General features: G+C 44.2%; 1 protein-coding gene across 1 annotated transcript in view; it reads left to right on the top strand.

Annotated features, from left to right (window-relative positions):
- The window catches only part of DSCAML1 (DS cell adhesion molecule like 1), a 337,984-nt gene that overhangs the window by 286,893 nt on the left and 36,173 nt on the right, over window positions 1–14,918 (top strand). Inside the window, exons 15-16 of the mRNA XM_059181885.1 lie at window positions 10,314–10,481; window positions 11,793–11,863. Of these exons, the coding sequence (XP_059037868.1) occupies window positions 10,314–10,481; window positions 11,793–11,863 (239 nt within the window). The remainder of the gene's footprint in view (window positions 1–10,313; window positions 10,482–11,792; window positions 11,864–14,918) is intronic.

Genomic DNA, 14,918 nt, shown 5'->3' with positions numbered 1-14,918 from the left:
AGTAAATGGCGAGTGTTTACATTGTCCAGACCACACCTGGTGCATCAAAGATGTTTGGTAAATATTAGCACTTCTCCACTAAAGTCAGCTGGTGTGCCCCACCCCCACACTCCCCTGTGGCCCTGCTGAAACCAGCAGGTGCATGTAGTCCTCGCTGGGGACAGCCCTAGAGCACCTAGGTCTAGTACCTAGGCAGGCTTGTGTTTCTGGGCCCCATGGATCTGAAACAATCAGAGAGAAAATTGTTGACAGGCTGTCACACCCAGGATACTGCACAGACAGCAGACTGAAACACAACCCAGTCTTCCTGTGCAAAATACCTATTTTCTTCTCCTGGAGCTTCAGCCTGAGGGACAAGCTTCAGGTCACATCCAGAGATTACCAAAATGTCCTAAAGGAATGTGGGCTGGGAGAAGGCCACCTTTGTGCTTTCCCTTGACCTCACTATAGCTCACCAGTACATCCCAGAAAGGAGCTCAGACATTTGTCTGGAGCCTTGATTTTTTGCAGCTTTTGCCAAGAGGACACCTCCACATGGCCTGCTCTAGAGGTCAGCAGGGTTTGTGATTATGGTCCTATAAGACAGTATGTATCTGTATACTTTAAAAGCTGCTCTCTTAGAGTCTGGCTTCCAATCAGCTACAAAGTCAGCAGGTGCTACAATCCCTCCCTCTAAAACACTGACGGATCTTGGCACGCCATCAATATCTGGGACCTATCAAGAATAAACTTTGCTTAGACAATCACAAAGGTTCAAGAGACAACAACCAAGGGCTAGGGCAAGGAGAAACAATCTGGTTCATCTCCAACACAAGACCCCTTCAAGACAGGAAGAGGTGGCCATTTTACCTAATACATACAAACAAACATGAAGAGTTAAGCAAGATGAAGAAACAGAGATATATATTCCAAATGAAAGAACAAGATAAAAGCCCAGAAAAAAAAAAAAGAAACTTATTGGAGGTAAGTAACTTACCCAATAAAGAAGTTCAGAATAATGGTCATCAAGATGCTCATAGAACTTAGGAGAAGAATGGATGAGCACAGTGAAGACCTCAACAAAGACACAAAAAATATTTTTAAAGTACCAAACAGAAGCCACAGAGCTGAAGAACACACTAGAGGTGTTCAACAGAAGACTAGACAAAGCAGAAGAAAAGATCAGTGACCTGGAAGACAGGGCAGTGTAACTCTCCCAAACAGAGCAGCAAAAAGATAGAAGTATTTATAAAAGTGAAGACAGCTTAAGGTACCTGTGGAACACTAGCAAGCAGAGTAACACTCACATTATAGGGCTCCTCAAGAGGAAATAAATGGGGGTGCCTGGGTGGCTCAGTGGGTTAAGCATCTGTCTTTGGCTCAGGTCATGATCTCAGGGTCCTAGGATTGATTCCTGCATTGGGCTCTCTGCTCAACAGGGAGCCTGCTCCCTCCTCTCTCTTCTCTCTGCCTGCCTCTCTGCCTACTTGTGATCTCTCTGTCAAATAAATAAATAAATAATCTTTTTTTTTTTTTTAAAGGAAATAAATGGGCAGACGACTTAATTGAAGTCATAATGGCTAAAAACTTCCCTAACCTGGGTAGGGAAACAGACATCCAGATCTGTACAGCCCAGAGAAGTCTAGAGAAGATAAACCCAAAGAGACCCACACCAAGACACATTATAATTAAAATGTCAAAAATTAAAGATAAAGGGAAAATCTCTAAGACAGCAAGAGAAAAACAACTTGTTATGTACAAGGGAAACCCCATAAGACTATCAGCAGATTTCTCAGAAACTTTGTGGATCTAAAGAAAGCAGCATGACCAAGTCAAAGTGTCAAAAAAAATCCAACCAAGAATACTCTGCCAGGCAAGGTCATCATTCAGAATTGAAAGAGAGATGAAGAGTTACCCAGACAAGCAAAAGCTAAATGAGTTGCTCACCACTAAACTAGTCTGACAACAAATGTTAAAGGACTTCTTCAAGCTAAAGAGTGGGGGCACTAATTAGTAACAAGAAAACATATGAAAGTAAAAAATCTCATAGGTAAAGGTAAATATACAGTAAATGTCGTGGTTAATCACTTATAAAGCTAGTATGAAGACAAAAGTAGTAAAAATATCTCTAACTACGATAACGAGTTAAGGGATACCCAGACACACAATGCAAGAGATCATGAGAAAAGAATTTAAGCACACCACTAAAGACAGTCATCGAATGACAAGTGAAGAGCAAAAGAAGAAATGGAGAGAAAGTACAGAACAGGTGGAAAACAATTACTGAGTCACAATAAGATCATATTTATCAATAATTATGGGCATACCTGGGAGACGTTGGTGGTTCAGATAACCAAGGTAAAGCAGGGCATACAAAAGTTATGCATGTTGCATGCTGTAGTCTTTTGAGTGTGCAAGAACATTATGTTTTTAAAAAACAATGTATTGTAGGGGCACGTGGGTGGCTCAGTGAGTTAAAGCCTCTGTCTTCAGTTGAGGTCGTGATCTCAGGGTCCTGGGATTGAGCCCTGCATCAGGTTCTCTGCTCAATGGGGAGCCTGCTTCCCCTTCTCTCTCTGCCTGCCTCTCTGCCTACTTGTGATCTCTGTCTGTCAAATAAATAAATCTTAAAAAGCAAAACAATGTATTATTTAAAAAAAAAAAAAGTGCTAACCATCATCTGAGCTTTCAGCAAGTCATAATCTTTTTGCTGGTGGAGGGTCCTGCCTCGGTGTTGATGGCTGCTGACTCAGTAGGGTACAGGTTGCTGAAGGCTAGGGTGGCTGTGGCAGGCTCTTAAAATAAGACAACAATGAGGTTTTCCACATCAACTCTTTCTTCCACAGTTTCTCTGTAGTATGCAATGGTATTTGATAGTATTTTACCCGTAGTAGAACTTCTTTCAGAATTGGAGTCAGTCCTCTCAAACCTGCCACTGCTTGATCAGCTAAGTTAGTGTAATATTCTAAATCCTTTGCTGTCACTGCAACAGTCTTCCCAGGATCTCCCCCAGGAGCAGAGTGTAGACACCACTTTCTGTGCTGGTCCATGAGAAGCAGCCCCTCCCCCATTCAGGTTTAGAACGAGACTGTAGCACCTCAGGTCCATCTTCAGGCTCCACTTCTGACTCTAGTTCCCTTGCTGTTTCCGCCACATCTGCAGCTACTTCCTCTGCTGAAGTCTTGGGCCCCTCAAAGTCTACATGAGGGTTGCAATCAAATCCTTCCCAACTCCTCTTAATGTTGGTATTTTCACCTCTTTCCATGAATCATGAATGTTCTTAATGGCTTCTAGAATGGTAAACCCTTTCTGGAAGATTTTCTATTTACTGTGCTCAGATCCATCAAAGGAATCACTATCTATGGCATCTATAGCCTTATGAGATGTATTTCTTAAAATAACAAGACTCGAAAGTTGAAATGGTTCCTCAATCCACGGGCTGCAGTATGGATGTTGTATTCGCAGGCATGAAAATGACATTCATTGTCCATCTCCATCAGACCTCTTGTCAGGTGCATTGTCAATGAACAGTAATATTTTGAAATAAATCTTTTGTCTGAGCAGTATGTCTCAACAGTGGGCTTAAAATATTCAGCAAACCCTGTTATAAACAGATATGCCAGCATCCACACTTTGATGTTCCATTTCTAGAGCAAAGGCAGAGTCAATTTAGCATAATTCTTAATTTTTTTATGGAAAAAAAAAATAGGCTGCACACCCAATGTGGAGCCCAACAAGGGGCTTGAACTCACAACTCTGAAATCAAGACTTGAGCTGAGATCAAGAGCTGGACACTTAACCAACTCAGCCACCTGGGCACCCCTAGCATAATTCTTAGGGGTCCCAGGATTGGGGAGTGTTAAATGAGCAGTGGCTTCAACTTAAAGTCACCAGCTACATTAGCCCCTAACCAGAGAGTCCGCCTGTCCTTTGAAGCTTTGAAGCAGGGCACTGACTTCCCCTCTCTAGCTATGAAAGTCCTAGATGGCATCTTCCAGTAGGTCGACTATCTGAGCTAGGTCTTCTGGAAAACTCGCTGCAGCTTCCACATCAGCCCTTCCTGCCTCACCTTGCACGTCTAGGTTACAGAGATGGCTTCTTTCCTTAAAACTCATGAACCAAACTCTACAAGCTTGAGATTTTTCTTCTGCAGCTTCCCCACCTCCCTCAGCCTTCAAAGAATTGAATAAACAAGAAATAACAAGCGTTGGCAAGGATGTGAAGGGGAAAAAAGGGAACTTTCTTATACTGTTCGTGAGACTGTAAGTTGCGGCAGCCACTGTGGAAAACAGTACAGAGGTTTCTCGAAAAATTGAAAGTGGCATTATTATATCAATCAGCATTTCCACTTCTTAGGCATTTATCCAAAGAAAACAAAAATACTAATTTGAAAATACACAGGCACCCCATGTTTATTGCTGCATTATTTACGATAGCCGAGGTGGAAGTCTATCAGTAAATGAGTGGATGGAGAAATTGGGGGGGGGGGGGGGACACACGTCTACATCACACACACAATGGAACAAAACTCAGCCATAAAAGATAGTGAGATCTTGGATGAACCTGGAAGGTATTATGCTAAGTGGAAAAGGTCAGACAGAAAAAGACAAAAAAACATGATTTCATTTATATGAAATATAATTTGAAAACAAAACACATAAGAAAACACATAATAAACCTCATGGATGCAGGGAACTGACTGGTGGTTATTGGGTTCTGAGGGCAGATGACACAGGTGAAGGACATCAGGGGGTACACATTTCCAGTCATAAAGTAAATAAGTCATGGGGATGTAATGTACAGTACCGTGACTGTAGACCACAATATCATATTGCGTGTTTGAAAGTTGCTAAGAGACTGAGTGTTGAGGGTTCTCATCATAAGAAGAAAAGTTTGGGGGTGCCGGGTGGCTCAGTCAGTTGAGCATCTGACTCTTGACCTCTGCTCAGGTCTTGATCTCGCAGCTGTGAGTTCAAGCCCCAAGTTGGGCTCCATGCTGGGTATGAAGCCTACATTAAAAAAAAAAAGAAAGAAAGAAAGAATAGAAAAGAAAAAAAAAAAGAAAGGAAGAAAAAGATTTTGTAACTCTGTGTAGTGGCAGATAGTAGCTAGACTTAAAGTAGTGATCACTGCACAACATATGTAGATATCAAAGCATTATGCCGTATACCTGAGACTAATATAACGTTATATGTCAATCACACCTCAAGAAAAGAAAATTCTATGAGGTAAATAGATATATGAAACTCTTTTACTGTTGAGGAACTGGGGCCTATAGACTTGAAACTTCTTTTTTTTAAAGATTTAGTTATTTGAGAGAGAGAGAGAGAGAGAGAGCATGAGTGGGGTAGGGGCAGAGGCAGAGAGAGAGGGAGAAACAGACTCCCCACAGAGCATGGAGCCCAACACAGGGCTCGATCCTAGGACCCTGAGACTTGAAATTTCCAACTTAATTCCTACGAAGAAAAAGGAAATTCCAAAGAGGAACAGAGGATTTGATTTTCTCATTTTAAGGAGGTGTATTGTGTCGCAATGAAATCTCTTAAGTCTGAACTTTGGAGGGTCCTGTCTGAAGCCTCCATAGGATTGGAAGGGATTCAGGAGAACATGCACAGTATCTGTCTCCAGTGTTCCTGGGATTCCTAAACCAAATACCACTATCTCAACCGTATACCTCTCCAGTTCTTACAGGAGGCAACACAGAACTCTAAAAATGACTTACCGTAGAATTCCTTGGAAGCATGCACAGATTTCCCAGACCCCCATGAGCGATGGATTGGCAGCCGCATCGGGCTGGCCTGCACAGTCCAAGGGGTTTGGGGGCCTGAGTGTGAATGTGATGGGAGACCACTGACTGAGCAGAAGGAGATGCCCAAAGGGTTTAAGAGATGGTAAAAGTTGGGCAGATGTCCTTCTTTGGCAGCAACAGAAAACTTAGGTGTCTCAAAAATCATTTCCATTAAACAGACCTTCCCAAACCGTATTTTAAGGTCTGGCTTCCTCTGTGACCCTTGGCCCACTCCCAGCCACCTGGGTGTTTGGTTCCTGTTTCGTTTCTCCTCACGTTCCTGGGCTCCTTCTTTTGCTCCAAAAAGGTGACCAGATTTGGCTTAGAGGCAAAAAGTCCTATTTATTAGAGGAAACAGAGTCTGGTTGAGGATTCTCTAATCTCCAGTGGAGTGTTGTGCACTGTAAGAAGGTAACAAGACAGGACATTGTGGGATATGAGAATATTCTAGGATGTGATTTCCCGAAACACTGTTCCCTGACGGCACCTTTACGGTTGCTAGGACAGTAAACATTTCAGATCCTGCATTCCACTCCTAAGTATGACTGGGTCAGAAATAAGGTGGGGAAACTGGATGTTAGGACAGAAGCAACACTATGTGATACCACTGAATTTCTAGAATTACCACTAATCTTGAGTAAGGGATGCAGGTTACCTCAGGAAAGATGAAGCTTAAAGTTATGATGAAACATCATGAAGTCTTCCTTTTCTATGCCAACAAACTCCCAGTACGTCCCTGAAATCGGGGATCTGAAACTCTGTCGTAGGAAGCTGAAGCTCCCAGGAGACTTCACAAATAATGGAGCCAAAACCCAGACAGTGGACTTAGCCACGGAGGCCAGGTTCCTGTAAGCTCTCCCATGTGACATCCCTGTCATCCCACTCCTCATAGGACACCTCTATGACCACGTCCCTGAATGGCAGCAGTCCTTGGGGTTCAAAACAGGTTACCACGTGGCCATGGACAGAGACCGTCCTTTGACCCAAGAGGAGACAAGAGACTTACAAGAACTTGTTGGGACTTCAGAAAGTGTCCTGAATTATCCAATAAGCTCATTTTTTAACACATTAATATCCTCTAACCCTGAGGAAAGAAGATGACACACAGTCCACAAAAATCACTGTGGGGACTTCACTGTTCTGGAAGATAAATTATAAAATTAAGTCCTCAACACAGGCATACATGTTTCTGAGGGTTTTATTTATAGCCTATAGGATAAATGGTGTGTATTTCTGAGATGGGAAAGTTACGGTGAGTTAGAAGTGTACTCAAATTTTAATGCATAGGGAACACACTAGAGACCTTGAAAACATCCAGATTCTTATCTTTTTTTAAGATTTTATTTATTTATTTGACAGAGAGAGCGACAGTGAGAGAGGGAACACAAGCAGGAGGAGTGGGAGAGGGAGAAGCAGGCTTCCTGCCAAGCAGGGAGCCCGATGCAGGGCTCGATCCCAGGACCTGGGATCATGACTCAAGCCAAAGGCAGATGCTTAATGACTGAGCCACCCAGGTGCCTCAAAAACATCCAGATTCTATCTAGCTCAGGAGTTCTGGGGTGGGATCTGAGTTTCCTCATTTTTAACCAGTGAGACCAATGTCTCTGGTCCAGTGGAAGTTATATGGAATTCACAGGCCTAATAGATCGTGAACATAGCAACAACAAACCTTTTTGAAAGTCTACTATCTACCACATATCTCTCTACCAGTTTTTTATATATTAATGCATGAACCACATAAATAATCTGAGAATAATAATATTATTCTTTCTGTTTTCTGAGACTATTATTTCAAATATCCAGTAAATGGTAAAGCCTGGGTTTTACTCCAATGTGTCTTAAGTAGAATTTATCTGAAAAGAACATACAGACCAATGCACAGAGACAGCCTTAATGAATGTCTGTAGCAGTTTCCATTAACCGAGAAGAATAATAGAAACACGTTAAGATGGTAACAAGAAAGAATGAATCAAATAATGTTAGCATTTTATGTTCATAGACATATATAAAAATAGGAACAAGGTACACACTAAAAGTGATAGAGAAGAAAATTTTCCTGTCCGCGAGATCAAGATTGTTTTCAATTGTGTAAATCTTATAAATCTATTTTTAGATGATGTTCTCTGCATTTTGCAAACACACTGGGGAGATGAACACCTTGAGATAAAATATGTTAGAGCAATTTTCCTGAGTCTTCCTTTTCTTTGAAAATGTGTATCATGTGTGCTGAGTGGTCGTTTAGAAACTTAACACCCTTGACATACATTAATAATACAATTCTTGTAGGCTTTTCTTGAAAATACAAAGAAGTAATAAAGAAGAGTATGTCTGGGACACGAGGCCTGATGGATTAAAACCCCAGCTTGCAAAAACTAACGTTTCCACGTAAACAGAAGTGACAGACTTCATTTTGCAAAACAAACCACAAGCAAAGAAAACTAAGAAGAAAATGTGACGGTTTATTCACATCTCTCAGTGAAGCCCTCCCAGACCCTCTTAATGACCGAGGGGGAAATGGTAACTTTGTAGTGAGTGGAGGAAACGAACAAGAACACTTAGGCTAAGGGATCAAGGTCAACATCCCCTGTAATGGGACATAGTGGTACCCAGAGACTAGAGTACATGAAGGGACACGTTATCGCTGCTGTAATACTGGTAAAAAGAAATGAGGAAAAAATAATCTGAACCTGTCGTGAAGAAAATGTCCGTTTTATGTCAATTTCAATCCACAACACCTCCCATGGTCCGTAACTCACAACTCTTTCTTACCAACACAGAGCACAAGTCTCTTTTAATCAAGTGTGTATACACTGGCGCCCCTTTTCCTTAGCCCCTCGGTGTTCTGATACGTGGTGTGGACCTCCTGCCTCTGCCTGCCCTCATCAAAAACGAACTCACTGACTTGTGATTACTCCCCATCTCCTATAAACACGGGCAAATCAAGTATGATGAGTGTGTGAGCTGGCATGGGCTCCCGGGATGCCACAGACAGAAGTGGATGCCAGCCACCACATTGCTGGTCCATTTCCTCCTAAACCAAAGAGGTGCCCATGGCAGGTAGGAGCCCACATATTCGCAGCTCTGGCTTAACCTGCCAGTCACAGAGTGACTGTCCCGGTGGTTGGGGTGTTTTAAAAGACAAGGAGAAAATAATGTGTTTCCGAGCCTCTGCAGCTTGCCATTTGTGACTTTGGCTCATAAAACCAAAGAATTAAATGCAAAACTGCAGATGGGGAGCTGGGCCAGTGCCCTTCACAGATGCCGAGACTATGCAGCTAAAAGTGGTGTTTTGAAAACCGTCAAGACCTCAATTAACCAGAATCTGAAGGCAGTGTATAGTCGCTTCTGGTGAACTAATTTATTAGGTCTAAGCCTTTTTAAAAAGGAGGGGGGAGTAGTCTTCTTAACAATTTTTCTAGAATATGCTTGCCTCCCCTCCTGTTCTAGGGACGAAACAGCAGTGAATGCGGTTTAATCTTTTCTACTGAGAATATTCAGGATCCTCTACTGTGGATTTAAAAGGCATGGAAAATTAGGCTGAATAGTGACATCAGGACATGCCCCCCCAAGAAAATTTTTAAGCCCTACTATCAGCTTGTTTCCTTGTGCTCTGCCTTTTTTTTTTCTTTTCAACATGAAGTACCAATAAAGTAATCTAGTTATGAATTCTGGGTTTGGAAGATCCTAGCCGAGACATTGCTATAACTGCAAGCCCTTCCCATTTTTCGTGGGAATCCCCCCAGTAGTTCCACAGCAAAAAATAGAGTGAATGAATGACTGGATTCCTCTGGAGATGAAGAATGTTTCCTGCCACAGTATTCCTGAGTGGCATTTACCTGGCTTTTCCTCCTTTCCACAATGTTGTTAAACAGCCCTGGAATGGGCTGCCAGTCCCCTTGGATAAATCAGGAGCACACTCATCTCTCTGTTGGCTCCTGACCCTGCATACTCATTATTCTCCTGCCAGTGAGAGAAAGAGGGTAAGGATTGGGCTGGGGACTCTGGCCCTCGGTCTGTCCCTCAAAGACCAAGTAACACTCAGGACCACCACCCCACAAGTGCACAAGGAAAGAAGATATGGAGGCATATACAGAAGGGGAAAGGGGGCAAAGCCTTGGCTTCACTCTTGGCACTGGGGAGATAGGGATCTCATGGTTACAGCAGGTCACTGAGGTGGTATGGGAGCCCAGGAGGAAGGGCACTGGCTAATCACACCCTTAGGGAGAGTAAGCAAATGGGGGTCTTGGAAGGGGTCTTGAGAAGCATCTTGTCTGACCCCCATCTGAGGCTTGAGCTCACAAGCTGGCCCAGGGCAGAGGAGAGCCAGTGCATTTGCTGCTCACATTCTCAGGCCTCCCTTGGTCTCTGATCTTTATGGAACAAAATCCTTGTACTCTTTGTGAAGTTGTTAAGGCCTGTGCCTTCTTGCTGCTATCTATGTAGAGCTGGACCTCTTCTGTGTCCCACAGTGAAAGTTGAGAGTTGAGGCTGGGAAGGGGTTGTGGGGTTTTCTGGCTATGGTTTGAAATGGGTGCTCTCTCTCCAGATTCCTGGGACTTCAAGCAATCCACACGCAACATCTCCCCCACCATCAACCAGGCCAACATCGTGGACTTGCACCCAGCATCCGTGTACAGCATCCGCATGTACTCCTTCAACAAGATTGGCCGTAGTGAGCCAAGCAAAGAGCTCACCATCAGCACCGAGGAGGCTGGTGAGTACCTAGCCTTGTGGCTCTTTCCCATGGCCCTGGGGATCCGGGGCATTGGAGGCCTGCACCCACCCTGTCCACTGATGGTGGGCTTGCAATACAACAGGGAAGGAGAGATCCCAAGGTATTTATCTGTGTTTGCCTCTGGATCATTGGAGGCTCTTCTGTTTGATCTCTTCCAGGTGCAGCAGTAGACACTGGGCTTTGGGGAGCTGTCCATGGTTCTTTCTTACTCCCCTGGCCCCAACCTGTCTAGAAAGGACAAATAAGCTAGATCTGTGAAGGGCAGAGTACTAGTGCCCTGTATTAATTTTCATGACCTTTGTCTTGGATTTTGTCTGAAAGTTTAAACAAACTTTCTCTCCCTATAGTTTCTCCTGCTATTGCAAAATATAAAATAATACCAAAAGTACATATACTATGTGCAGCTTTACAAATAATAATAAAGTAAAAACTAGTATAACCCCCACTCACTATCAATTGCCAGCATGCCAGGGGTCCTCCCTACACCCCTTCCCAACCAGAGCCACCTGTTCCTCCCCACGAAGGAACCAGTAGCCCTTCTTGCTTTTCTTTTTTATAGTGCCACTACAGTGTATATACACATAAAGCATATAGTTTAGTTTTGCCTATTTTCCAGTGGCATATCTTCATGAAGTTATTCTCAACATATTCTTCTGTGCCTTCCTTGTTTTGATCAATAGTATTTTTGTGAGTTTCACCATTTGTGCATTTTCAGTGCTGTGTAGTATTCCTCGCCATGGTTATACCATCACCTCTTGGTCCATTTTAATGGAAATGGACATTTGGGTGGTTGACATTTTGGGGCTGTGAAGATTTTTGTGCTGGTACACCTACAGAGGTTTGCAAGTTCTCTACTGAAACTAAGTAGTTGCAGAATTAGTCATCAGATGAGCACGCTTCTAACTTCAACCAAGAATGCCAAAATATCTTCCCAAGTATTGAGCCAATTTGCTTTCTCATGGCCAGTAAATGTAAATGTAAGAATTCCTGCCATGACACACCCTTGCCTACACTTGAGACTATCAGACTTTTAAAAATTTGTTGCCAATCTGCTGGATATATAGTAATATCTCATTGTCGTTGTTTGCTGTTTTCAGCTAATCGTGGAGAAAGGAGAGGCACTGTAAGCCCTGTGGTTGTTTCAGGGGGCTCAATCAAAGATTCTCTGATTTTGTGTATGAGCTTTTCCTCGGTTCCCTAGCAGTCCTCCAGCTCAGGAGAATGAGAGTAAGGACCTAGGATTCTTTTCTTCCAAGATTTGACTTGTAATGTTGTTTCTCCCTCCACCAGCTCCTGATGGGCCCCCCATGGATGTCACCTTGCAGCCAGTAACCTCACAGAGCATCCAAGTGACCTGGAAGGTAAGCAAAATCAAAAGCATTTCCCTGCTAACTGCCTCCATGACTGCTCCCTCCTCAACCCAGGAATGAAGCCCAGGCAAGCTTGCTGGTCTCTAGTCTCTTAGAATTCTCATGCCTTTTTTTTGCTAAACAGGTGAAATCAGAGGGGAGGAAAGACAGGAGAATAAAGGGTTGGGTCCTCCCACCAATCCCTACTCCCTCTGTCCCTGGGCAGGCCAGTAGCTGGGTTGAGATGAAGAACTTGGCAGTGCCAAGGAGAGGGAAATGATTTTTCCACCACACTGGCCTCTCTTCCCAACTCCACATGTTGTAATAGGTCAGGAGTTGGATTTGATTTTATACAAAGCTCAAGGGGCCCTTGTGAATAATGGGAGAAGACAGGACAGGGGCTTTCCCTTGTCTTGGCCCTGTGCCTGGAGCTGGGAGGTATGGTGATATGACCCCCCATCTTCTCCCAGTGAGACCTCACACAGGAGTCTTGGTGTCTTCAGGCCTTGGTTTCCTCTTTGATAAAACTAGAGTGAAAATAACTGCCCTCCCCTCCTCTGGGGATGGTTGAGCTGCAAAAAACAGACCAGTCTTTTCTGCAGTCATTGTGAAGGGGTAGAGACCTATGAATTCTACAGGGTGTCTGAGGACCTTATCACATAAGAAAACTCTTAGGGGGGCACCTGGGTGGCTCAGTGGGTTAAGCCTCTGCCTTCGGCTCAGGTCATGATCCCAGGGTCCTGGGATTGAGCCCCACATCGGGCTCTCTGCTCAGCAGGGAGCTTGCTTCCTCCTCTCTCTCTGCCTGCCTCTCTGCCTACTTGTAATCTCTCTCTCTGTGTCAAATAAATAAAATCTTTAAAAAAGAAAGAAAGAGAGAGAGAGAGAAAGAAAAAAAGAAAGAAAGAAAGAAAGAAAGAAAGAAAGAAAGAAAGAAAGAAAGAAAACAAACTTTTAGGGGCACCTGGGTGGCTCAGCCATTAAGTGTTTGGCTCAGGTCATGGGATCTTGGGTCCTGGGATTGAGCCCTGCATCTGGCTCCCTGTTCAGCAGGAAGCCTGCTTTTCCCTCTCACTCCCCCTGCTTGTGTTCCGTCTCTCGCTGTGTCTCTTTCTGTCAAGTAAATAAAAATCTAGAAAGAAAGAAAGGAAGGAAGGAAGAAGGAAAGAAAGAGAGAGGGAGGAAGGGAGGAAGGAAGAAAAACTCTTAGAGGTTGTCCCACAGCAGGGCAGAGAAACCGATCAGAATAACATTGAGCAGGACAATAAACCCTGTCCTGGGAAACTCTGGCCCTGGGCATACGAGGGCCTCCAGTCCTGACAGTGGCCTGTTGCACTCAGCTTGCAGGCTTCCAGTATTTTCCTACACTAACCCTCTCTTCCTGGAAGGCACCCAGAAGAGATATTTGTATCCCCATCTGCCAGAGGAGATCCCGGCACAGATGTAAGGTGACTTGCCCGCAACCATTCAAGTAGTGAAAGCGGCAGAACTTATATGTACGTGGTCCAGGGACCGCTGGGTGGCTCAGTCAGTTAAGCATCTGCCATCAGCTCAGGTCATGATCTCAGGGTCCTGGGACCGAATCCCACATCGGGCTCCCAACTCAGCAAGGATCCTGCTTCTCCCTCTCCTGAACTCCATGCAGTGGATTGGGGCCCCTGCTAGGTGGTCTGGAGCCCCAGTCCACTGCATGGAGTTCAGGAACAGATCGCTTTCTTAGGGCTCATACATGTTTTTCTTCTTGGAGTTTTCCCATCTCAACGATGAGGCTTGGGGCATGGGGGATGCCTTGCCCACGTCTGGGACCAGACCTTCAAACTCTTTTTCTGGCTCTAACTTCTGATGGGAAAAGATCAGGCGCTCAGTCCTCCTCTGGACCTTCCACAAAAGGGCTTAGTGATATTTCCCTTAAAGGGACTACCCTCTTGGGGCACCTGGGTGGCTCAGTCGGTTAAGTGTCTGCCTTCAGCTCAGGTCATGATCCCAGGGCCCTGGGATGGAGCCCCACATTGGGCTTCCTGCTCAGCAGGGAGCCTGTTTCTCTCCCTCTCTCTCAAATAAATAAACAAAACCTTAAAAAAAAACACACACTCTACATATGTGTGAATGCATGCACACACACACGCACAGCAATGCCTGGTTCCTTCCTTCCCTAGAGAAATGACCAGGATGGAAATGGGGCACAGGTTGGGCAGTTGGTCGTTCCTGGGAACCAGCCTACCTAGCAGTTGCCCAGAGCCATGGTTTCCCTTCAGGTTCAGCTCCGGGTTCCAAGGCTTCCCTCAGAAAGTGGGGGTGAAGCCTAGAATCTAACCCCAAGTCTGTCTGCATCCTGGTTCTGGACCCAAGTCCCAGCAATACTCTCCGGAAGCCAGGAGGTGGGGGCGGGGAAAGTATATATGTAAAACACTGAGCCATTTGGCTACAGACCTCAAACCGGGAGGTCGATGAAAATTTAGAATCAGATTTATTTCTCCAAAGTCTCATAATGAAAAATAAAATTGATTAGAAAGTTAGAACTTCAGAATGAACCAGCCCATCAATAAATTTTGGCCTGACTTCTCAGGGGATTTTTTTTTTTTAACACCAAGAAACAGATTAATGAAAAATAAAGATTCACTTGAAAGATAAGTCACTTCATTTTAAGACTCTTTCCGTGAGATGGATCGCCACTGCTTTATGACATAAATTTGCAATCAGCCCTATTGATTTCTTAATGCTTCAAGAGAAATATTGTTAAGATTGATTTAAGTCCTGAGTGTGCCTGTTGGGGGTAAGGGGAGCAGTGGAAGGGAGAGGAGAGGGAGAGACAGGAGTAGAGAAAGAGAAAAGAGGGAGAGAGGGAAGGAAGATCAGACAAGATTTGTATTAATATGTGAATACATACATATGGATACAGCAGCGTGTCCCTCAATGTCCATCCCGGACCTCGGTCAGTATACATTGATGTGAGAATGTTACATGGTGCTCTGCACAGGTGTCTGTCATTATCACGGTATGGATGGCTGTGGTCACGTGTGTTGTGTATATCAGCACATGGCATTATGGATATGTGTGTGTAATTCTA

The sequence above is a fragment of the Mustela lutreola genome, chromosome 1 (assembly GCF_030435805.1).
Source record: "Mustela lutreola isolate mMusLut2 chromosome 1, mMusLut2.pri, whole genome shotgun sequence".
Taxonomy (NCBI): Eukaryota; Metazoa; Chordata; class Mammalia; order Carnivora; family Mustelidae; genus Mustela; species Mustela lutreola.
Note: the sequence above shows the minus strand (reverse complement) of the source record. Positions and strands in the feature narration are given on the sequence as shown.